The 27,275-nt window shown below is 34.0% G+C and overlaps 1 protein-coding gene and 1 long non-coding RNA gene across 2 annotated transcripts in view; both read left to right on the plus strand.

Annotated features, from left to right (window-relative positions):
* Nucleotides 1-19,266, plus strand: part of LOC127854599 (melatonin receptor type 1B-like) — an 87,266-nt gene extending 68,000 nt beyond the window's left edge. The window contains exons 3-4 of the mRNA XM_052389662.1: nt 12,491-13,334; nt 19,193-19,266. Coding sequence (XP_052245622.1) covers nt 12,569-13,334; nt 19,193-19,266 — 840 coding nt within the window. The 5' untranslated portion in view covers nt 12,491-12,568. The remainder of the gene's footprint in view (nt 1-12,490; nt 13,335-19,192) is intronic.
* A 5,672-nt stretch (nt 19,267-24,938) lies between these two features.
* On the plus strand, nt 24,939-27,010 carry LOC127856037 (uncharacterized). Its single transcript, XR_008037825.1, has 2 exons — nt 24,939-25,111; nt 26,940-27,010. It is a non-coding gene; the product is annotated as an uncharacterized LOC127856037 (long non-coding RNA).
* The last annotated feature ends 265 nt before the right edge of the window (nt 27,011-27,275 follow it).

Raw genomic sequence — 27,275 nt, forward strand, 5'->3', positions numbered from 1 at the left:
TTTAGTTCAATTACATCTAACATATCATAACTTTTACTTATATGATTTTGTCCTTTTAATTTGAATTATTATAAAGAGATCTCAATCCTGAAATTACATTTTTTCCCAAAATAGCCAGGAAAAGGCCTGAATAATAAATGTTAGAACAAAATATTATTTTATGATTTGCATTTAAAGGTGATCCAGGGTTAAATCAGTCTTCCATGGGGGCTTAATATTAAGATAAATGAAGTCATTTGCTTGTAGGCCTTTTTCAGCTCTATCTACGGGTCCATTCAATGCACCCTTTTCCAAAACAAAATGCTAAAAATTTAAGACAAAAATCCAAATTTGAAAAAAAATTGTTCCATGAAGTGGCATATGATTATTACTTCTCAATTTTATTTTAATCACGTCCAAAAGAAAAGGGATTACTATAAATTATATGATTTTCTTCTTTTGATTTGAATAATTATAAAAATTACATTAAATTAATAAATGTGTTTTTCCCAAATTGGTGGACATTTCATGCAGAAAAAAATCTGAAACTTGAAATTGCATTTTTCATATATTTGTCAGAAAAATACCTGGCCACTGAGCAGCTAGTTGAATCAAAAGGAACTCAGGTTCCCATATGCTGTCAAATGCCTAGAATACAGGAAAAGAATCCGGAGTAAGAATTTGCTGGTTGCCATGGCATAGTGGATGTGGTGTCCGCCTAGCGATGTGAAATTCATTGGTTCGATTCCCACTGTGTGAGCGCTGTTTTGATAGATCTCCCCCAAAAGACATAAATAAATGTACAAGTTCTATCACGGAAACTTGATAATATTTCTATAAGCCTTTGGCATTCAATGCAATTGAGCTAAAATAAATAGGTTACACTCAACTAAGAGTGAGAAGTAGAGATATCTCATTAGTCAAAAGTGGTTCGCCCATATTGATGAGTGATGACACTTTACCCCAGTCCCATTTAGATACATATTTTGAAGCATTTGTAGTCCCTTAGAAAGTTAAATTTAATTAAAGACCTTTCTTACTAGATTCAAGTTTTAAAGGCGTAATTTCAAACCCTAAGATACTGATGAGCAGCAAACAGCATGAAACCTGAACAGACTGCGTTTAACTGGTCCCCCGTTGAATATAACCGTTGACTTCGTTGACTATAATATACAACAGGTACAGGCTAATGTATCGGCGATTTTAATTGGATAACGAGAAGACCAATCGGTAGCTCGGTTCGTGACGTGACGTTACAATGTTATGGTTCGCGCGCGGCATTCCCTGTATTTTTTTTTAAATCTCTCTATCATTCCGTTGATAACTACAAATACAAAAATTCACATGTTCACAAATCAAGAATTTCCACTTTTAAGTAACGCGAGGATATTATGTATCAGTAGTACTCAAGCTGCATATGTATTATGAATCTTATTTTACTAGAATGAGCTTTCATTCTTACCTGTCAGCTGTCAAAAAGTTCAGGAAAATAAACCGGAAATGGTACACGATTATTTCTCCTGATATGTTTCTAAAAATAACCGGTCCAATTTTGGACCGGTAAAATTAGCTTGTACCGATCCCTATATAGAGAGTAGCGAAAGATAAGGGGAGGTAACCAATCTAAGACTGCGTGTGACTCGCAGGCTTTTATGGTTTTATGCTGTTTGCACATAGTCAATATTACTAATAGCTTCTGAGAGGGAATTTGGGTTAATAAACAAAACACTGTTCTTTATTGCAAAGTTTTCTTTGCCATCAGAACTGATGTGATATAATTTGTGCCAAAAAGCCAATACAGTCATGATTTTGCAGAGTATTAACCCTTTGCATGCTGGGTAATTTGTCTTCTGCTAAAATGTCGTCTGCTGAATTTCTAAAATAAGCATTTTCTTCTATTTTTTTCAAAGAATACTATCAGAATAGCAAACAGTTTGGATCCTGATGAGACGCCATGTTCTGTGGCGTCTCATCTGGATTCAAACTGTTTGCAAAGGCCTTTAAAATTCGGTTCCCGCACTGAAAGGGTTAATGGGTAATTGGTCTTGGTGGCAATATGATGTGAAAATTTGCAATATTATCTTAATAGATTTGGCATGAACTGTTTGAAAGATATGAAGCTATAAAACTGGCCCCATGAATAAATGGTACAATTTGATGGAATCTGTATTTTGAATGTTCCCCTCCTGCTTCATCCTGTGTGGATTGTTATCAACTTGACTGTAGAGTCCATGCTGTTTTACTAAATTACGTAAGATTTTATTATAGTTTTTATATATCGATGTTCTTAAAATTATTCTTAAAGCCTCACTTGATATAATTTACACAACAATGGGGCAATAACCTATTGTTCTCTTTATATCAGACACTCCAAACTGGAATTCTTACCAAACTAAAAATCTATAAATTTCCATTTTGTGTGTTAATAACATTTACCATTTGGTCACAGTGTTTTAAATTTAACTTGAGTACAGTCCATGACTGTGCTTTTGTGTTTTAAGTAATACCATAGTATAATAATTGTTTCTTTATTTCATTTGCTTTTGAATTCAAATGTTATTGCAATCAGTTAGATGTTTGCTTCCATCCAATTCCTTCACTGAACTGTAATGTTTCTTAACATATCTGTATGATAGTTAAATTAACTTGGTGATCACCGCAGATGTTGTTTTGGCAACTTTTTATCCCCCACCATAGGCGGAGGGATATTGTTTTGGCGTTGTCCGTCCGTTTTTCTGTCCTTCCGTCTTTCCGTCCAGCACTTTTGTGTCCGGAGCCATATCTTGGAAGTGCTTTGGCGGATTTCATTGAAACTTTATTTGAGTATATATATGGATAAGAGGATGATGCACCCCAAGTGGTATTGTACACCATCTGTTAATAACGGAGTTATGGCCCTTTGTATCTTGAAATAATGTTTTTTTGTGTCCGGAACCATATCTTGGAAGTGCTTAGGCGGATTTCATTGAAACTTGCCTGGTATGAGTATATTTATGGATAAAAAGGATGATGCACACCAAATTGCATTGTACGCCATCGGATAATAGGATAATAACGGAGTTATGGCCCTTTGAATCTTGAAAAAATGCTTTTTTTGTGTGTCCAGAGCCATATCTTGGAAGTGCTTTGACGGATTTCATTGAAACTTGGTAGGAGTATATATATGGATAAGAGGATGATGTCGTTGGTGTTGTCCATCTGTCCAGACAACTTTTTGTGTCCAGAAGTATATTGGCGGGGGATATCAATTCAACAAATTTGCTTGTTTTCTCCCCAGGACTCAACAGAATGTATGTTACTAAATTGAGTATAAAATATAGATTATATATTGAAAGTCACTCTCTGTGTAAGTTCCCCGTACATATTCACAGCCAATTACGATGTAAACCATTATGGCTAATAGTTTGTGTGATTTGCCTTTACATTCATGTACGTGTTGACCCTCATGATGATGGTGACAAAGATGTAGACTTTGGCCACAATAATCATAATCAGTGACTTTTTTTGCCCAAAATAACAGCATCTTACATATTGTTTTCCCCATAAAGATGCCAATTTTTTCCAATAAATTAAATAAATAATTGGTTTATTGAGTTTAATATACAGAAATATAATTGTGTAGCCCTTTTTTGACATACATTTTAAAAAAGCACGTCAACATGCTTTTAAAAACAATTGGAATACTTGCATTTATAATAATATTAATTGTGTTTCATTTCACCCAATTACATGGTTTATCACGCTTTTTTCCCAATCCAAAATGCACAGACTGTAAAATATAAAGCACAAAAAATTCACTGATAGTGAAAACATTAACGCTGACTTCTCTGCAGCATTGCTTCATGGAAAGAATAAGGATCCTACTGGAGAGGATTTTTTGGATTTGCTCAAGTATACGAGCACTGTGAAAGATTATTTGCCATGATTTGCTCAAGTTGACGAGCACTGTGAAAGATTATTTGCCACACAAGCCCTTGCACCTGAAATAACATGCACAAACTGTTCGACAGTTATTTTTCTGTAATGTTCCGAGTGATATATCCGTCAATATGTCCTGAAATAAATGTTTGCAATACACGAAACAGCTGTTTTCTTCGTTACAGTTTGCTAATAATGGAAATATAATAACATTGTAGACATACAATGTTTGTGTTGTACATACTGCCAGTGCAGTGTCGCATTCCTTTTGCGTCTGGCTTGCTTTCATTTAAGTCATTGATCATGAACAAAGAGAATGGTTTAACCCTTTCCCACTCAGAAGCAAAGTGAAAATGGCTATGTGCAAACAGCATAAAACCAGAACAGCCTGCTGTTAACTTGCATTCTGTTCTGCTCATCAGTATGCAAGGGTTGGAGATGATCGAAGCCTTAACACTTGAATCAAGTAAGAAAGGTCTTTAATTGAATTTATTCAACTTTCCAAGGGACTACAAGTGCATCAAAATACTTATCTAAGTGGTAACTTAACCCTTTGCATGCTGGGAAATTTGTCGTCTGCTAAAATGTCGTCTGCTGAATTTCTTAAATTAGCATTTTCTTCGATTTTTTTCAAAGAATACTATCAGAATAGCAAACAGTTTGGATCCTGATGAGACGCCACGTTGTGTGGTGTCTCATCTGGATCAAAACTGTTTGCACAGGCCTTTAAAATTTGGTTCCAGCGCTGAAAGGGTTAATCGGTGATGGAATACAAGAGAAACTGATAGAATATAACAGCTGGATGAGGATTGTTACGCAATTGCAGAACTCAATGTTGTTTTTCTGTTAGTGACCTTTCCAGTATGTAATGGATTACTGATAGTTAAAACCAATTTATTTTAACTGGATTGCATAGAAGCCAAAGGCTTATTTGAAACACTCTTGAGTCTTTTTCCTGGGACCAGTCTCAACCAGTTCTTGTTGCCTAGGGGGAGATTTAAAGAACGCTATCACAGTGGGGATCAAACACCATACTACGCCACAGCAACCTTTACTCACTGTAAACCATATAACAAAATCCAAATGTGGAATGCTAAAAATATTGCCCGTTGAAAGGGACTAATTGTTTTTAGGTTTTCGTACTGATGACATATCTCATTAAGGTAGTGCACCTCTAATGGGCACATATCCAAATATAATCTAATTAATTATTTTCTTAAGCAGCATCATTTCACTGAACTACATGCAAATTTGTAGGTAGGCTTTCCATGCTTTTTAAAAAAATATACCGATTTTTTCAAAACCACCCCCACGCTCGGCTTTTGTCCAGTTTATTTTCACCCCTGGGGTATATAAAAGTTCCATAATTCATTCAAATTTCCAAATATGGGCATGCAGTTGGTGTGTACAGATGCTGTAAAGGTGTTTAAAGTTTAAACAAGATGAAATAAGTATTCTTTTACAGACATTTATTTTTTACAAATTTTTATCTATGGAAGAGCACCATGAAATGTAAGTGATTTCAGCCAAGTAAAAATTGGGTCGGTTAAAAACAAAGTGTCATAAAATTCAAAATAGTATCATTTAAGTCATATTTTAAACTTAGTTTTTATAGAAACACTATATACAGCATAAATACCAAGAACTAGACAGATTTACCGTTTACTTTTTTAAATAAAAATAAAAATGCAACATGCATGGTTCGTATTTTCAACAGTAAATCACCCAATTTCGCCATAACGTTGTTTTAATTTTAATAATTGAAAAATGTGCATAAAAATTGCAACATATTTAACAATAAATATAGCTTATATGCCATATTAAATCAAATTACGTTAGAAAATAAATAAAACGCGTCGCAAAAAAGTATACGTCGTCGGCCGGATTCGAACCTGCGCGGGAATATCCCAAAATATTTCTAGTCTATCGCCTTAACCACTAGGCTACGGCACCTAATAGTAGGCTCTTCAACCTTCGAAGAAATCGCGGGAAATCATTAGAGGTGCACTACCTTAAATATATTTGATACGAAATCAATAATGTTTTGATAAGTTTAACTAATAACAATAGCAAGACAAGAAGTACCCCTGCGAAATGTTGTTCTGCAGTTCACAAATAATTCGTGAACAGTTCATGAACTGTTCGTGAACTGAGTTCATGAACTGTTCATGAATAGTTTGTGAACAGAAAATGAGCCACGTCTGTGAAAAGTTCTTGAAATTTTAGTTCATGAACTGTTCATGAACACTAATGGCATGAAGTGTTCATGAAATATTCTTGAAACCTAATGGCATGAAGTGTTCATAAACTATTCTTGAACCCTTATGGCATGAAGTGTTCATGAACTATTCTTGAACCCGTGTGGCATGAAGTGTTCATGAACTATTCTTGAACCATTATGGCATGAAATGTTCATGAACTATTCATGAACATCAATGGCATGAAGTGTTCTTGAACAGTTCATGAACAACACAATTCTTGAAAAATTCTTCAGGGTTTTGCTGTTCATGAACAGTTCATGAACATTTTCCTTCTATTTTTCAATGGCTCATTTTCTGTTCACGAACTGTAAGTGAATAGTTCATGAACCATAGTTCTTCAAGAGTTCATGAACTGAGGTGGCATGAAGTGTTCATGAACTATTCATGAACAAGAATTTGTCAATTTATGCAAAGGTTATCATAAGTGTAACTAAAGCTCAACAAACAGGTCAGGGTAAGAAGAAACAAGTCTTGTATTAGCACTTAACATATTGATAGCAACATATAACAATAATTTAAATATAACACTAATAACTGAGATACAAGTGGTTTGATAATACTCTTTAAATTTCATAATACAACTTTGCACTATATGTTCATGAATAATTCATGTATTGAAAAGATTATGAATAGTCTCATTTTCAGTTCAAGAATCATTTACTAATCAATGGTTTCCCTGAAATGGTTACACTTACAGTGCCAAAGAACTTGAAATGGAACCAATGGCTGATCAGTTCAGCCGGTAATTTATTAAAGACTTACATTTTCAAATATAACATAAACCATGTGCCTTCGGTTTCAACTTCCTGTGCACACAATATTCTTTCTTTGTAAAAACAGCAATGCAATGTACATTGAGTTCTTGATATCATCTTAAACTGTTCTTGAAATAAGATGTCCTTAAAACGTTCTTAAACTTGTCTTTTAAGTCTTCCAAGAACAATGACAGATCCTTTTAAGAACATATTGGATTCTTAAAAAGTCCATCATTTGTTCAAAAACATTGTGTAGACCTGTTTAAGAACATCAGAAGGAAACATGTTGTTCAAAAAAGTTCTTAAAGTGTTCAAGAATATTTTAAGAATAATTCAAGAACAGGAAAGGTCCTTAAAAAGTTATTGAACTGTTCCTGAAGGCAGTTCTTGAACAGTTCTTGTACAAATGTTCTTAAAATTCTCTAGAACAGGTCAAGAACTCTAACTTACAGTGGTGAAAGTACTATGCATATTCATACTAACTTCACAGGTTTCACAAATCTACAAGATTTGTATGCTAGACATGTCAATATTACTTTAAAAAATATGTATGAAACATATATCACAAAGGAATTCATGAATTATTCATGATGGATCCTTAAAGTCTCTCTCAGAAAAGTCATTAGAAATACTTGTGCATGAAATGTTCATCACTAAGTATTTATGGTTAGATGAAGAACTGTTCATGAACTTTGAAATGTTCAACAATAATTCATAAACAGTTCATGAACATGTCTTACGAACAGTTCATGTCCAAAAGTTCATGAACCAAGCTCAGGAACTTTTTCAGAACCGTTCATGAACAGTTCTTGATTGGCTTGAAGTGTTCATGAAATCATGAACAACATTTCGCCGGGGTAGGACCTCTGAAAGCTTCGGTGAATTACATGTAGCACAGGGCAATGCATGCTTTAGGTATATGTAGCGAATTATAAACCCATGTAATAGTAATACACATATTTTTTCCAAATTATTTAGGATAAGCTTTACAAATATATAATATTATTGACCAAATATTTTTATGATAATTACCCATTAATGAACGAATAATTTGTAAATTGTTCAGGATTGTTATTCATTTGTTGCATAGTTGTTGTTTTTTTAATCTATGACAATTTTTGTCATTTAAGTCATTTAATTTTTAAAACCAAACAAGACCCATTAAATCTTTTTGTGTGTGGATGATGCTTTCGTTGATAAAATAGAGTAATAAATACCATAAAAAAGGGCACAAAAAAGCGTTCATGATATAAGATGGTTGTATCTGGGCCCTGGACCCATATTCACCAACCCATTCTAAAAATTAAGAATAAAGAATTATGAGACTTGGAACCAAGAAAAATACATCCAGTGTTAAAGTAATATACAGGCTAACACTGATGACTTTTTCATTAACAAAATGTTCTACATGATGATTGATGAATATAGAGGAGGTCAATGCCATAAATTTGATTCAAAATATAAGGAATTCTTGAATATATCAATTTAAAGAGTTTTATTAAATGCTTTCCGGTGGTTTACAGAGAAATATCAGTGAATTAAAACTGATAATTTCACTGTTTCAAACAGTGAAAATTATCAGTGAAAATTATCGATAATTTTCACTGTTTACTGTGAAATGACGTCATTTTTTTGACGAAATGACGTCATTATCCCAGCGAAATTCCTTTATAGTTCAACTCTTTAACAATGTATATAAACTGTGGGAAAAAAGCATTAAATAAAAAGAAATTTGTTGAATTCGGTGATATATCAATTTTAATTCACTCGTGATCATAGAAAATATATATTTTCACTCGTGGCTGCACCACTCGTGAATTAAAATCGATAATCCACCGAATCCAACAAATATCCTCTATTTCTTTATTCTTAGTCTTAACCCAAAGAATTACTTGGTGAATATCAGAGCCCTCCTCTAGTAAATTTTACCATACTTTTGCTAGTATTGTTTGTTTTATCAATCATGCAGCTTAAAAAAATCATATGCTGATACTTAAAAGAAGTTAACTGAACTGCTTATTTTTAATGACTCAAATATATGGAATGCTTTTATAAATGCTTTATAATGACGCAAGCAAAAAAGTACTGTTGTATAGTAACATGAAGTTTCTAAAAAAAGTTTTTCCATGGCATTGACTTGTAGATGGTAACACCATTAACTCTTTCAGTGCTGTCTCATCAGGATCCAAACTGTTTGCTGTTCTGATAGTATTCTTAGAAAAAATCAAAGAAAATGCTAATTTCAGAAATTCAGCAGAGGACATTTAACGCTTTGCATGCTGGGAAATTTGTCTTCTGCTAAAATGTTGTCTGCTGAATTTCTAAAATTAGCATTTTCTTCGATTTTTTTCAAAGAATACTATCAGAATAGCAAACAGTTTGGATCCAGATGAGACGCCACGAACGTGGCGTCTCATCTGGATCCAAACTGTTTGCAAAGGCCTTTAAAATTCGGTTCCCGCACTGAAAGGGTTAAGCAGACCACAAATTTCCCAGCATGCAAAGGGTTATCAGAATGTTCCTGATGCTTAATCATTCAGCTGAAGACCCAACATGATTATTTATAAACTACAGGTTGTTGTCATAAAAAAAGTAGTATAAAGAAAAACAGGCACTTACATCTGCTTTGATATGTGTGCTTGCAAAGTAATGGAGCTGTAAAAAGCAAAGATGAAAGTACATGATACTCAATTGAGTTAAAATATTCCATTTGTCTACATTCCAATCTGTCCTGATATTCCACTAATGATATGCATGTTGAATGTTGATGTTTTATTTAGGAAGACAAAATGCCATTAAGCCCCAAAGGTTACTGCTTATATAATCAAAGTATTTCCTCCCCCCCCCCCCCCCCCCCCCTTGCAGTCTACCTTTTCATATTTGCCATTTAATCGCGAATGCTAAAAGTGCAAGAAACATTCAGAGATACAAACGCGCCAATATTGCTTGTAATGTTACACTGATAAGAATCAAAATGAAGCTGATATGCTATATTTATTTGGAATGTTATATATATATATTTTAAGTAATTTTAAGTATTTTTTTTAAAGAACTTCCTAATAATTTTCCAATATTCTGTAATTAGTTCATAATTTCTTTGTAAGTTATTATGGGTGTTTGTTTTTTGTTGTGTGTGTTTTTTTTTTAATTTGTAAAAGACGAAATGCTGAGCCCCCCCCCCCCCCCCTCCACTTCCTCTTCACCCCTCTTCATAAGCATTGTTGTTTTTATTGTTTCTTAATGGACGAATTTTCAGAAATCACACATGACAAACAGAAAGCATTGTGAACCATATGCCCTTTTTCAGTAAAATATAAATATAATTACTGTTTCACACATGGTACGCAAACTCAATGAAAAAACTTGCAATTTTACCTTGTTTTATTGACAGTTTCTGGAAAGATCTATTCAAGAGGTACACAAATGAAAATTACTTGTGAATAAAAGAAACAGATGTTGCAATATGAAAGCCAATAATTGATAAACCTTGCTGCAAGTGGACAGATTGGCTGTCCAATCACATTAATGGAAATATTTTGCTTTCTGCATCCATTTTAAGATACGTACAATTGTAAACTTATCAAGCATAGCAAATAAACCTGTGGTGCCTTGGGGCCGTCCAACAGATTGGTAAATTGACAAAATTAAAAAAAGTTGTTTCAGATTTGCAAATTTTCTTTTTTGTTATGATATGCTTGAGGAAATAGTAAAACTGACCATTTACCATGCTCTTAAATATCCATTATATGCATCTTTTGACGATTTTAAAACATGAAAATTATAAAGCGTCGTGCGACGCGAAACGATTGAATAGTTTGAAAAGTTCTGTTGTTGTAGATATATTTAGGGAAACTACAAGGATTGCTTATATAGGTAAAAAATACATCCGCTCTAAGCATGAGCATGGATGGTAGAGTGGTCTAGGCGGGAGACTTTTTACTCCAGGACTCCAGGGGTCAGTGGTTTGAGCCCTGTTGAGGGTTACTTTTTTTCTTTTTTTAGCTCGGCTGTTTTCGGAGGAAACCCAAGGTATTGTCATAGCCAGCTCGCCGTCTGCCGTCCGCGTCGTGCGAAAACCTTGACATTTGTCTCCAAAATCAAAGTATTTCCACATACAACTTTGAAACTTCATATTTAGATGCACCTTGATGAGTTCTACTTGCCATGCCCATTTTTGGGTCACTAGGTCAAAGGTCAAGGTCACTGTGACCTCTAAAAAAAATAATTAAAAAATGGAATATTTTATTTATTATAATATTAGCTGAGCGTTGGAACCCATATGCGCTGCTCTTGTTTTAAATTTAATCTTGTTTTTTTACTTGAGATTTTAAGGTCAATTGTTTAAATTTATCAATATAAAGCATTTAATGACATGCTTCAATACATGCCAAAATCTGTTGGACGGCCCCTTTAAACTCAAGATGTTTTATCATACATTGTGTACTATGTATCCTGTATTTGCATTTGGAATTTGTAACAAAAACTCATATGATCTAATTAGTGTCCACAAAAAAGGCCTTTTTTATATTTTTTTAATAAATTTTGTGCAGACAAATATATTATATATGGGTTTCTTTTTCATAACATTTTATTTTTGAAAACATACGTTTTACAATCATAGAAACTAACATAGAGATTGGATAATTTTTTAGCTCTAACAAATGTAACAGGAAAAAATATGGTTTCAGAGTATTATGTTGTGGCGAGAATACAAATGATTTTACAGTACCAGTATATCTTAATGTTTGTTTTACATTTGGTGGGGAAACCATAAAACAGGCTTTGTGTAGTGACCTCAACCCATTTATGCCTAGCGTCCTGAAAAAAGGACATTGCAAACAGCGTAGACCCAGATGAGACGCCGCATAATGCGGCGTCTCATCTGGGTCTGCGCTGTTTGCTTAAATGAATTTCTTTATGAAATATTCTAAATATAGCAATAAATATACCAGACACCCCTACTTTTGGAAATAAATTGATCCAATTTAGAAGGATGGGAGAGTCCACTGGACATAAATGGGTTAATAAAGCTGATGCATTTTCGGCATTGCCAGATAGAACAGGATTATTTGCATAAAGTCTGTGTTCAGGAGTGCAATGATATGCGTTATCTGCAAACAAGATGTGAACATTTTTGTTAACATAAGCTTAACTGAGACTGTAGTTTGGACTGATCATGTCCATCAGTGATAAGGTAAATGTGCGTATTTGTACTTTTCCTCACTTCAGTGCAATATGATCTAAAATTTTGCACTGCATATAATGTATTTCTGATACAATGGGATTTGCATTGCAGATAATGCATTTCTGATAAAATGGGATTTGCACTGCAGATAATGTATTTCTGATTCAATGGGATTTGCACTGCAGATAATGCATTTCTGATAAAATGGGATTTGCACTGCAGATAATGCATTTCTGATAAAATGGGATTTGCACTGCAGATAATGTATTTCTGATTCAATGGGATTTGCACTGCAGATAATGCATTTCTGGTGTTATGAGATTTGCACTGCATATACTGGTAATGCATTTCTGGTGTAATGGGATAATAATTCTTGTTTTCTTCTTTTACAGAATGATGCCAACTGAATGATACTGAAATTGATGTATTTTGGAAAGTAATAAGACCATTGGTGAAGATATAACGTACCCATGATGCCGTTGGAAAACATGACTGTTTGGGATCCCACGACGGTTACCATGCATGCCAATGACACGGATCTAAGCTGGATGCTCAATATCACTGGACGGCCTGAAATAATCACTCCTCGACCTTGGAACATCCTAGAAAAGTCCATATTCGCGACTTGGATTGTCATCTCGATGGTACTTTCTTTGGTCGGAAATTTAATGGTGATAATTGTGGTATGGAGGCACAAAGGAATGCAGACTCGGACAAACATGTTTCTTGTCAATTTAGCGATAGCGGATTTGTTGACAGGTCTACTGCTTATGCCTTTCTCGTTAACGACACTAATTAATGACCGCTGGGTCTTCGGTGATACGATGTGTAAGATCAATGGATTTTTCAATAGCGTGTGTTTGATATGTTCGATCCATACAATGATGTATATCAGCATACATAAATACGTCTCCATAACGCGTCCTTTCAGTCGCATTTTGAATCACTGGAAAATTTTAATAATGTGCTTGGCAGCTTGGATATGGTCCATCACGTGCGCGATTCTAACGCTGTTCATTCTTAGCCACGTTGTCATAAAACCGGGAGCGATGCAATGCGGTCCAGTCTACCCAATATCAAAGACGGAGAAATTACACCATGTTATCATCAGTGGCACAAACATTTTGTTGCCCCTCGCCGTTATGTTATACGCCTACGCAAAGATGTACATAGAGTTCAGAAAGCACGCGGTCCGTCTAAGGAAAAACAGCACTCTGCAGTCGGATCAAATACTAGGTTAGTAGATCTTATTTATATTCTTTAGGCCAGTGTCATTTGCCTTTATAACAAATTACAGTGTTTCATCAATTAGGATTGAAAACAACTGAAACACTATTATTTCATCATTACTATAGCTTTATAGTTTAATCAATTTTAACAGATATAGTTATCATTTATGACATGGTATTCATAATGTTTATCTAAGTCAGCATGGTGTTTGTTTTTTGGTCACATTATCTATCTATACTTTTAGCTTTGGCATTTCTACCAAAAAGTTTGAAAATTGTAATCAATCTGTGAACATTAGTTCTGTTAATATGTTTTAAGGTGGTAAAATAAAACATGACTTGTTACAGTTGTTCAAATGATAAACCTGTTACAGTAACAGTAAAACACTTTGCCATGCTTAATATTTTATTGGAAAAGTATTCTGTCAGTCCCAGTTAGTCTTTTATAGCAATAACATTGTTTATTAGTAACTAAACAATGATATATTGTTGTTGATGTAGTATTACACATTAAATTGTTTAATATAACCCATCAGTCGGCTTGGCTAATCATAAATTATTAGCCAGTACACATTGATTATGCAAAAATCCTCTAAAGGGATGCACAATTCAATATCAATGTGCAGTTATTGTGAACTTTTATGCTGCAAAGTACACCACAGATAATGTAATCTTTATTACCAGTAAATGATAAGTGGAAAAACAACTCCTCCACTTTGCCATTTAGACTTTAAATGTTAAATTAAATGTTTGGTAATTTGCGCTGATAACAGCACAGGTGGTTAGGGTGTGGCTATGATATTAATTAGTGAAAACATCATTTTGAATGATAAATTATCATATTATAACGAAAAATTAACTTTTCTGAAAAAAAAAATTCACTATCAAATATATATATATATAACAAGGTATCCAACTCGAAATCAACCGCATACGGGATGCATCATTTTGAACAGCCATTACTTCATCAATTTTGCAAAGATTTTCATGAACCGGGTCTTATTCAAAGCAGAAATTAAATTTTTTTCTGGAAATGTATATATCTTGTTATATTTCTACACATGCTGGGTCTAATTTTAAGAAATAACACGTTACACAATTCGCTTGACCTTGATCAGACCGTATTTATGAACGAAATCTCCAGTTGTAAAGACACACCTTCGCATTGGACCAATGAAATCACTTGTGTGTTTAAAATGTCAGTTAGTTGAAATGTATGTTAAAGGTTTCAAACGGCGCTGGACAGTTAGTTTTGATGCATAATGCAACGGCAAGCACGGTAAGAATGTTTTTTCACACGTTTTATTGAATTATGGTATCGAGGTCCGTGAATTTTGCAGGGAAAATGCCCTTTGCTCAGTGAAGATTTCAATCATGAATACGGTCTGATCCATGTTAACTGGGTCACGCAAGTTGTGTATCATGTTATTTCTTAAAAGTTGACCCAGTATTTGTAAAAAAATTGCAAGACATATACATTTCAAGAAAGGAAATTCATTTCTACGTTGAATAAGACCAAGATGGTGAAAATCGCTGCAAAATTGATGAAGTAATGGCTGTTCAAAACGATGCAGCCCGTTTTCGGGTGATTTCGAGTTGGATACCTTGTTATAAAATATATTTGATAGAAATTTTTTTTTCAGAAAAGTTGATTTTTCATTATAATATGATAGTTTATCATGCAAAATGATGTTTTCACTTATTAATATGATACCCACACGCTAACCACCTGTGGATAACAGTATAAGTATCCCACAATTTTCTGAGTAATATTGTTAACATTTAAGTGAAAAACCAAAACAAAAAATACACATGGTTTATTTGGCTTCCATTTTTTACATACACCAAAAAAGTTAGTTATTATAATCACTATATCTGCGGTCGCATTAAAATAATTTCTGGTATGTTGTATCGAGCTACGTCAACAATTTAAATCATCTCCTAAGCACTAATACAGTTTGTGTTACATTAAAAAATATCTACAAATAAACACGTTTCATGAATTTGTTCAAATCCTCTTATTCTGAATAAAAGTGTGTGAATTTTACATTTGTTCATTTACAATGGCATGTCATTTTTGTGGAAAGAATGGTCCTTAATATTTGATTACAAAATTAAAACCTTGTAGCGCAGAGAATTTTGAGATCTTTGTAACCTCTGGTTAAAAAAAATTGTACAGCATATTAACAAAAAAAGTCAATTTGTTTATATAATTAACCCTTTCAGTGCGGGAACCGAATTTTGAAGGCCTTTGCCCGATTTTATAGCCGAAATTCAGCTATGTTCCCAATCCCAAAAAGTATAGTTTTTTCCCAAAATATGGCAAAAAATTCTTAATTTCAACCCCCCCCCCAAAATCTTTTTTTTTTTTTTTTAGAAAGAAGTGTCTCATGCGTATTTATCTCAATTTTAATTCAACTACATCTAACAAAGTATTTTATGATTTTGTTCTTTAAATTTGAATGATTATAAAGAGTTATATCAAATTTAGTATTTCCCTTAATAAGTGGACTTATCGCGTGGAAAAAAGGCTAATGAATTTATTTTCCCAATTTCATGAAAATGCCGATAAATTTCCCAATTCCAAAGCCATGGGCTATCTTCCCAAAAAGTGGAAAAAAAACCTGTGCATAAGAAATTTTACATTAAATGTTATAAATATATATGCTTTTGTAAAGAAACAGCCACGTCTAGTCACTTAGAATGTATTCGGTATATGTTACAGCCTTTAAGAGTTCTTTCTTAATAATGCCTGTTGAAATTAAGTGTTGAAACAGGTGAAGATACCATTTTAATATATAAAATTAATCTTTATTTTTTTTCTTCTTTAAACTTATATCAGTTTGCATGTAAAAGGACTTTTAAGTAAGTGGAAAAATACTAAAACTTGAACTGAATAACATATTTATTAATTTTAAATTCTCATAGATTTAAGTTTTATTTTTCGATATTATTGGATATGGGTATGAGAATGATAGGTTGAGAACATTCTGTACCTGATACTATCAATTAAGTGGAACATAAATATGTTGTTTTTCAAGAACTCTGTATGATTTAATGTGGACTAAGTATCATAAATGTTATAAATGTTACATGTTTGTGTTGATCTCTTCATAGATTTCTTCTAAATGTGATGTGTTGATTATTTGAAGTACAGCAGTTACATCATACACCAGAGGGGGTAATCACATGACAAACAAGATGGCGATGTCCATGCCGAGGCAGGTATTTTTCGTCGTTATATACCCATTATTTCTTGTATTAATATTTATTATTCCGCTCACTCTCCAGTCATATAAGAAAGAAAGATACTGGCTTTTATTTCATTTTAATATTCGCTCTATATCTCAACTTTACTCGGTGCGAAAACAAAAAATTCACTAATAAAACTTGCGGGGAGTAAAGTCGAGATATAAAGCGAATTTAAATACGAAATAAACGCTAATCACCTTTTTACTGATATGGCTGGAAAGTGAGCGTCATTTAAAAAATAAACAGAAGTAATAAAGGGTTTAAAACGGCGAAAAATAACTGTCTCTGTATGGACGTCGCCATCATGACTATCACGTGATTACCCCCTCTGATACACACACTGTAACAAAATTGAAGCAGGAAGGATTGGTTGATACCCTTACTTGTATATCATCCTTAGGTCTTAAACCATTATAACCATTTCATTGTCCTCCTTTTTTTAAATCTCAGATCACTAATTCAAGTAAAGAAACCATGTTCATTATAACTCCGCTACACATAAGTAGTTTTTCCCCCCACTACCCATAAGTAGTTCAATAATACTTCCACTTACCATAGGCAGTTCTACCCCCACTAACCATAAGTAGCTATAACCCTGCTACCCATAAGTAATTACACCCCCACTACCCATGAGTAGTTATACCCCCTCTACCCATTAGTAGCTATAACCCCGCTACCCATAAGTAGTTATAACCCCACTACCCATGAGTAGTTATACCCCATCTACCCATTAGTAGCTATAACCCCGCTACCCATTAGTAGCTATAACCCCGCTTCCCATTAGTAGCTATAACCCCGCTACCCATAAGTAGCTATAACCTCGCTACCCATAAGTAGTTATACCCCCACTACCCATGAGTAGTTATACCCCCACTTACCCATGAGTAGTTATACCCCCACTAACCATTATGGCAGTTATACCCCCACTACCCATTAGTAGTTATACCCTGCACTGCCAATTAGTAGCTATACCCCCGCTACCCATTAGTTAAGCTATACCCCCGCTACCCATAAGTAGTAATAACCCCACTACCCTTAAGTACTTATAACCCTACTACACTTAAGTTGTTATACCCTCAATACCCATAAGTAGTTATTTCCAATTACCAGGGATCATATTTTTTTCGGTTTTGTCGGTCCTAGACCGAATGGGGTCATGAAAGACCGATTGAAAATCCCAAACAGTCGGTCCAATTTTGTTTGCTAAAATTCCCATGTCATGAAATCGATTACACAGTGTACATGCTAACACACCCTAATGACATTCTTATCTCGATTAGGTGTGATAAACCACGGAGCGTATATTGACCTCATCTAGAGTCCGTGGATAAACCATTCGCTGCAGTCTCTTAACCGGTCATGACCGGTTTATTGCACGTCAGACCAAGAATAAAAAACTTGTGAACAGCGGATTAAAGTTGCATCCGAAAAGACGCGTCTGAAAGCACACGCTGTAACTAAACAAAATATGCTGATACATTTTCCACCAGCGTAATAATCCGGTAATATAATTATGAATGAAAGTCGCGGATCTGATTGACAGAATAGCCGAAAGTTATTTTTATGGGCGGAACTTCACATAAAAAAGTACACAAGAAAAATAATATAAATTGTATAAATCTTTAGTAAAACCGTGTTAGAATCGAAATAATTCGTGAACTTTATAGTTTGTTGTTGAATAACTCACGAGCGGAAAATTAGATGCGTGGTTTCAAATGCTTCCCTCTCATGATTTAATCCCTACGCATCTAAACTATCGACTGTTTGTTATTTGACAACAAACTATAACGTACACGAATATTTTCTTAATTATTTGGTTTATTATTGTCAGTAGCCAACCTACGCACATTTGTTTGGTTCAGTGCATGTTTGTAAGCTATTATCGAGTCGACAACGATTTAAAAAAACATCGGTATAGACTTACACGGATTAATAAAATTGACAACGATGAAAAAAAAGTCTGATAAAACAGCACACGAAACAACAATGAAATAGCAAAAAAACCAGTTGAGAAAACTCGAATGTTCTGTTTAAAAAAAATGCCTAAGGGAATTTTACTTGTACATTTATTATACCACCTTCATGAATGGCAAAATCAATGGTTTATATTTTGACGTAATTTGTCATGATTTCGGACATAAATTTTCGGATACTTTTTCCCCATTTATATCCAGACCGATTGATGTTGCGGGAAAATATGATCCCTGCCAATTACCCATTAGTTGCTATACCCCACTATCCATGAGAAGTTATACCCCCACTACCCATAAGTTATTAAACCCTCAATACCCATAAGTAATTATTCCGAATTACCCATAAGTAGCTATAGCCCCACTACCCATATGTAGTTATATTCCCAACTATAACAAGTTATAACCTAATTACCCATAAGTAGTTATATCACCTTTATCAATAAGTAGTTATACCCCCTCTAACTATAAGTAGTTATACACCCTCTACCAATAAGTAGTTATAGTCCCAATATATACCCATAAGTTCAAGGTTAAGAACATTCTTTGAGATCAAAGTTGAAAATAGGGCATTTTATATCAAGGAGCCCTTTGAAAAGTATAAACCATCTTTCGAGGTAGCTCTACATGATTCTATTTCCAGGTCAGCAAATTCAGGTGACAAAGGCCCTGTTCATGGTGTTTATTTTCTATTTTCAGGTCAGCAAATTCAGGTGACAAAAACCCTGTTCTTTGTGTTTATCTTCAATTTTCAGGTTAGCAAATTCAGATGACAAAGACCCTGTTCATTGTGTTTATTTTCTATTTTCAGGTCAGCAAATTCAGGTGACAAAGACCCTGTTCATTGTGTTGGCATGTTTCTTTATATGCTGGATTCCCTATGCTGTATACTCATCATACGTCTCAGAAATCAAAGACAAAAATCAAATCTTGGTTTGGACAAACCCATTAGTAAGGACCCTTTATATTCCCATGATGTTGCCTTTCCAAGCCTTTTTGAAAAAGTGTATTTAATAATTAAATTCTTATAAAACGCAGTGATATTGGCTCTGCACTTTTTCCGCTTTTGATATCCCTGAAAATGCAGAAAAATTACTATTTTTTGTCATTTTTCCGGCATTTGTACACTTAAGTGTGTTAGATTGTATAGATCTCTGAGAAAAATAGACTTAAGTTATTATAAGCCATAAAAAGGTACACTTCAGCGCATTTTAAGTGTGTTTTATGTATATTTTCAAGTGTATTACTACACATTTTTTGTAAAAAGATGAAGAAAAAGTACAGAATAAATACAATGTACACAAGTGTATTAAATATGCATTCAATGTGTTTTAAATGCGTTGCCAATCCTGCAGTTGAGTTTAATGCGCATTAAATAAAGATGGGAACACTCTGCAGATATTTAGCTTTCATTGATGTTTCTGTTTTTTTCATTGGAATATAATGAACGTTAATAAATTTAAGAGGGGATAACTAACTCATTAATGTGAAGCAGGATTAACCCATTATGCAAGTTTAAAAAGTAAGTAGTTGCTGCAGGTGCTTTTTTTCATAACATGCCTGAAGTTTGCTTATTTCATGAATATTTAGAAATATCATATAATATGATGCAGCAAATTATTAGCATCATTTTTAGCTCGGCTGTTTTCGGAGAAAACCCGAGGTATTGTCATAGCCAGCTCGACGTGTCGTGTCCCAAACCTTAACATTTTCTTAACCTTTTGAACATTGGCTCTCAAATCAAAGTGCTTCCACCTACAACTTTGAAACTTCATATGTAGATGCACCTTGATGAGTTCTACACATTACACCCATTTTTGGGTCACTAGGTCAAAGGTCAAGGTCACTGTGACCTCTAATATAAAACTTTAACATAGGCTCTAAAATCAATGTGCTTCCACCTACAACTTTGAAACTTCATATGTAGATGCACCTTGATGAGTTCTGCATGCCACACCCATTTTTGGGTCACTAGGTCAAAGGTCAAGGTCACTGCTACCTCTAATATAAAACTTTAACATAAACCTTAACATTGGCTCTGAAATCAAAGTGCTTCCACCTACCACTTTGAAACTTCATATGTAGATGCACATTAATGAGTTCTACACGAAACACCCATTTTTGGGTCACTAGGTCAAAGGTCAAGGTCACTGTGACCTCTTATATGAAACTTTAACATAGGCTCTAAAATCAAAGTGCTTCCACCTACAACTTTGAAACTTCATATGTAGATGCACCTTGATGAGTTCTACACACCACACCCATTTTTTGGTCACTAGGTCAAAGGTCAAGGTCACTGTTACCTCTAATATAAAACTTTAACATAGGCTCTTAAATCAACGTGCTTCCACCTACAACTTTGAAACTTCATATGAAGATGCACCTTGTTTAGTTCTACATGCCACACCCATTTTTGGGTCACTAGGTCATAGGTGAAGGTCACTGTGACCTACCAAAAAAAAATCTGACAAACTTTCATTTATTCAAAACTGCACCCGCAGCGGAGCGTTGGCACCCGTTATGCGGTGCTCTTGTTGAACTTTTAGCAGTCAAATGAACGCAAAAGTTTTTCCTGAATTAACTGTTTTAAACAAAATTAGACCTTCTGTTTGACATATTACAAACACTTTTTCAGGCCTACTGCTTCATGTTTATGAACTCTGGATTCAACCCTATCATCTACGGTTGGCGAAGCAACTCTTTCCGCGAGGGCTATAAACAAATCCTGTGCCAGAAGTCAACATATTTAGTTAGTGACGGTAAGTTTCTGGTCTCCAGTCTGGAACCATTTTGCGCAAACAGGGTTGTGTTGTTTTTTTCAACATTTGGGTATGGGGCCATGTGTCCTGATTAAGGAAAAAACATTTGTAGAATTTTTCTAGAACACAATTTTAGGGGGCAACTTAGGGATTTAAAATAAATGTTTGAGGGGATGGCACCTTTAAAACGGCCCCTACTATAGAGAAATTTAAAGGAGGACAAGGCCTATACCTTATAAGAGGAAAAAAAGCCCTGAAAAAGCTCAAACATTTACGGTAAATTTTGACACTTTGTCATATAAAGGTCAAGGTTTTACTTAGATTTCAAAGGTCAAAAATGCACAATTTGTAGCTTGAAAGTTATTAAGAGGAAAATTAGATGTACAAGATCTGCTAAGCAGACTATAAACATTCTAGCTAGCACATGTTAGATGGCTGTAGTTTCATAGTTCATGTACATGTACGTCTGTCCAACAGACTGTCTCATTTTTGTTCCAAGTACTAAATTTCTTCCTTGCTAAAAATGTTGAGTTTTTAAAATCTGCCTTGTTAAAGTGAAAAGCGTTAAAAATTCTGTTTAATTTAATGAGCTTTACGGGTACATTTATGCTTGATTGGGATTCTGCTCATAATTTTTTTTTCATCTGTACTAAATTTTTAGGCATATTTTGAGCCCGTGTCCTATCTGTACAGAATAAATGTATACTGTCTTCATTCTGGTCAGATTGGGTCACATTTGGTACTGACCCTGTACGGGAAAGGCACATTTTGTACAGGATGTTTCAATGTTACCATTAATGTATTAACTATAGCTTTCAATCTGTTTATTCAATTGTTTTGCTTATTTTTTTTGTGATATATGTGCAGTGATAAGTTTTGTTATTTTTTGTTTCTTTATAAGTATACAGTGGTTATCATAGAAATCTTCTGTAGTTTTTTGTCTATTTTCTGTTTTATTCTAATTCTGTAATGTTTATTGAGGTTTTTCCCCCAATGATTATATAATTTTTCTTAGCAATAATGATCTTATAAAGCAGCTTTCGTTATTCTATGCATCACTCATTCATAATTGCTGTTGGTGTACTGAGCAGAATTGATTAACAAAATATACCGGTCTTTTCTTTTTCGGTGCAGTTTTGTTTATGGAAATGTTGATGTTTAATGTGAAACGCCCATCAGATTCTTCAACAGCAGGTAATCAAACACCACATTTGTACCTTGTTGCAGTTGCATTGTGAAAATTAGTTGTTAACTGTATTGGTGTTCTGCTGCTCGAGACATGCAATATTTTTGCATCTATGCTCTTGTTATTTGGCCTTTCCAAAACCTTATTTCAGCTTCTTTCTGAATTGCACATTGACAACAATGATATGAATATAAAAGTAATGATGTTCCATATTTAAAGCTTTTTAGTGAAGGCGAGGAAGTTGATAATTGTTTTGGTTTTATTTCATCATGCCTCGTTATGTTACATTTCTGGTGCTCTGGTCTGTAACGCTCAATTGGTGATTGTCGGCTCGGGTACTATAATACTTTAAGGGGCCTTTTCACGTTTTGGTAAATAGACAAATTTAAAAAAAAATGAATCGGATTTGCAAATTTTCATTGTAGTTGTGATATTTGTGAGGAAAGAGTTATTACTAACATTTACCATGCTCTAAAATAGCCATTATGTGCATCTTTTGACGATTTAAAAACCTGAAAATTATAACGCGAAACGATTGGATAATTTGGAGAGTTCTGTTGTTGTCATTATATTTTATGATTCTTACTACGAGGATTGGTTATATCAAGTTAAAAATAAATCACTCATGGTCTAAGCGGTTAAATTGTACTCCAGGGCCCCTGGGGTCAGTGGTTCGAGCCCCGTTGAGGGTTCCTTTTTTTTCTTTAATTTTATTCTTGTTTTTTACTGGAGCTTTTTTGATTCAATGTTTACATTTATCAATATAAATCATTTAATGACAAACTTCAATACATGCCAAAATCTGTGAAAAGGCACCTTTAAAAGTAATCCGGGTACTCTATACTATACTACCATGTACCCCAGGTATGGAACATACGCTTAAAGGCACCCAACCAATATTAGACAGTGCCCGAGATTTACTTCTGCTGCAAATCAGATCTCGTAAAACGCGCTACTAAATTACTTAACAAAATTCTCTTCAAACAAAACTCGCCACAACATGCTTTTTCGAGTATGAGTTTTGATAACACAGAGGCCGTTTTACAGAAAATTGACATAAATATGAACATTATTAATTTAGAAAATGTGCCAACAACAACCAATTTAGCGTTAGTATTCCAGGGTACATTTTAGTTTGTTTTCTGTAACCGTACATTTAAATATACTTAAAGGTTCCCGGGGTATATTAAAGTAGTACCAGTGCAGACAATGGCCAATCGAGCCTAAATAACCATTTGATAGTACACTGGTTATTAAATTGAAAACAGTTGACCATTGCATTGAACATTTCAAGGTGGTGACCCCCCCGTTGTGTTCATTATATTTGTTCATGTTTGTGCATTTGTTATAGTTGTGTGTGTCTGATGCATTTGTTTTGTGTCTCACTGCTATTGATTCCTTGACATAAATAAAATAAAATACTGCATTGTTTAATTGGATAACTCTCCTGCTGGTGCAGCTGATGTTCCTCTTTATCTGCATGTGTTAAAATTATGGTTAAGTTGTGAAAAAAAAAACGAGGCAATGTTTTGAACCACAGTTTGTATTTTCAATACAGATTCATTTTTAACCAGGTTTTCCGAAGGAAAAAACTGGTTATTAGATTGGCGAATGCGGGCGGGCTGGCTGGCTGGCGGGCTGGCGGAATAAGCTTGTCCGGGCCATAACTATGTCGTTCATTGTCAGATTTTAAAATCATTTGGCACATTTGTTCACCATCATTGGACGGTGTGTCGCGCGAAATAATTACGTCGATATCTCCAAGGTCAAGGTCACACTTTGAGTTCAAAGGTCAAAAATGGCCATAAATGAGCTTGTCCGAGCCATAACTATGTCGTTCATCGTCAGATTTTAAAATCATTTGGCACATTTGTTCACCATCATTGGACGGTGTGTCGCGCGAAATAATTACGTCGATATCTCCAAGGTCAAGGTCACACTTTGAGTTCAAAGGTCAAAAATGGCCATAAATGAGCTTGTCCTGGCCATAACTATGTCATTCATTGTGAGATTTTAAAATCATTTGGCACATTTGTTCACCATCATGGGACGGTGTGTCCCACGAAAGAATCACGTCAATATCTCCAATGTCAAGGTCGCCACGACTAAAAATAGATTTAAAAAAAAAAAAAAAAACTTACAAAGGGGGTTAATTTTTTTTGGTCATTTCAAAAGTTCAGTTTGAGTTTTCTCCCTTTATCAGATTTTTTTTTCACAATGAAAACCTGGCCCCGTGTTCACAAAACTTTTTACTGTCATCGAAAATCGATTTTGCATGACATTGAAAATCGTTGTCAAGTGACATCGATGACAAAGTTCGAGTTCACGAAGCTATTTAAAATTGATGTCGTTCAACATCGGTTTTAACAACATCGATTTTTTTCGACTTTTTGTGGACGTAAGCGGTAAAGCGGAAGTTGTTTTTTGTTGACGTCTGCTGCAATGATATTTTAGCTACAATGACTGCTCAGGTGCATTGGTCTATGTCGGAAAAAACCTTCGTGGTTCAACTGATAAATGATCGGTACGACGAGTTATATTGTCGATTTAAAGGTGCCACACTAGGTGGCAAAAAAAAGGAACAAACCTGGCAAGAGGTTGCTGATACCTTCAATAGGTGAGTCGCAATGAACTTGTTTGTTTTCAAATGTCATCTTACTATTAGTCTTAGTGCAGTTAGGCTGTAGACAAAACATTCATTTGTTTTGATAGAACTAACACATGCCTGCATAACCGAAAGTAAGAAAATTCGGCATTAATATATATATTCATAATGTTTCAGTGACCTATGAACAAAAACAATGTCTACAAATATTTGGCAGCTGCATGTTTGCAACTGAAAATTATGTTTTTAAATCATTTGTAATAACTTCAAGTCACTGAAGTTCTAGGCATGTTTAATTGTCTCAAATAATATCACTAGTATTAGTAGCATCTAGCCTATCAAGCGTCTGTGTGTTTGTGACGATTAAATGTATGTTCTGAAAATGACGGCCTTGTTTAGTCTATTCTAACACTATTATTAGCACATACAGAGCCCTAATCAACAGATCCGTTCACCATAATTCCTTACAGGTTCTAGAATCTGATCGCCCTTTGCATGTTAATCCTTGGTCGGTCCGCCCTAAATCTAAGATTATATGAAATCATTAAAAGAGGCTACATAGTAGTTTTTATTCAGTATTAGATATAAATATTAATACCATAGTATGATTAGTCACAAAGTGTGAGATATGGCACAATATCAATTATTCAAACCATGACTGATTATAATGTATATGCATTGCAAGAGAACAGCTTAACAATCTGAAATTCTCAAAATATTTCTGATTAAACTTAAAATACTTTCCAAACAGTCCTACATGTATAACCAAGAGCAAGTAGTATTTCCTACCCTGGTCTGAACCAACCTATTATATAAAAATATTTCTGATTAAACTTAAAATACTTTCCAAACAGTCCTACATGTATAACCAAGAGCAAGTAGTTATTCCTACCCTGGTCTGAACCAACCTGTTATATAATTTTGTTTTACAAAATTATATAAAAAAAAATAAAAAATTTAGAGATACTTTTTACAATTAGGCTATATAATTAAGCTTTGCAACATCTTATCCACAAAGGACCATTTGAACTTTTTTTTACTGTTATGAGATAAATGACCACAAAATGATAGGATACAATCTAATTGGAAATTACTTATTTATATATATATATAAAGTTAGATTCATTTGTCTGTTTAAATGTAGGACTATCTCAAATATTTTTGTTCACTAATTTGATTGCATAGAATACACTGTGCAAGAAAAAAATGAGAATTTGGACAGAAATAGTGCTACTCAGTGTAAACAAAAAAAAATAAAAAATTACAATACTAAACTGTTGTGGTTTTGTTAATGAAAAAAATGTTTCTAATAGATAATGATTATTTTTTACAAAATGTTAATGTTTTCTCATCAAAACAAAGACAGAACAAAATATTAATAAGAAAGATCTAGCAAAATCATGTTTGCTAGGGTGCCTTTATAGACATTCATGTCTTTATATGTGTCATATATTTTTAGCTCGACCATGTCTTTTGACATATTGCTTTTATATTTTGTGTACTTCTTTATCAACATGACCCCAACCTATAGACAAGAGCAGACAACTGTATTTAGCATTTTGTAAGAATTATGTGCCCTTTTTATACTTAAAAAATTGAAAAGTTGGTTGAGTTTTGTGCTTAGGTCCTTTTTATACATAAAGTAACAAAGCTATTGCTTTCATACTTGCAACACTTACTTACTATCATAGGGGGGCTGTGCAGGCAAAGTTGTGTAACTCTGACTGGCATTTTGACATTATTATGTCCCGTTTTATACCTAGAAAAACATAAGCAATGAATATGTTTCAATTATGGTCCTCTTCCATTTAGAATATGACTATATTACCTTTCATTTCAGCTCCAGTGTCGCACAATGTTCTAGGACAGTGCGTCAAATAAAAGACATGTATGCGCAGTTGAAATGTCGAGGTACCTTACACTTTGCATTCATATCATGTTCGTATGTACCAGTTTTAATAGAATGTAAAAATGAAACAAAATGACATGTTCTCATTATGTAATGTAGTGAAATGCTTTCTTTTATTGCACCCATTGTAAAAACTGGATAATATTAAATGTAATTTATTAAGTATTTTATGCACACAAAAATAAAAAAGTTCATGTAATTGTTGAATATTATGAGCTCATTACATGTGTTTTGCGCGCCAGTAATATTTTGCTAGATCTTTAATCA

This window comes from Dreissena polymorpha, chromosome 13, assembly GCF_020536995.1.
Source record: "Dreissena polymorpha isolate Duluth1 chromosome 13, UMN_Dpol_1.0, whole genome shotgun sequence".
Lineage (NCBI taxonomy): Eukaryota > Metazoa > Mollusca > Bivalvia > Myida > Dreissenidae > Dreissena > Dreissena polymorpha.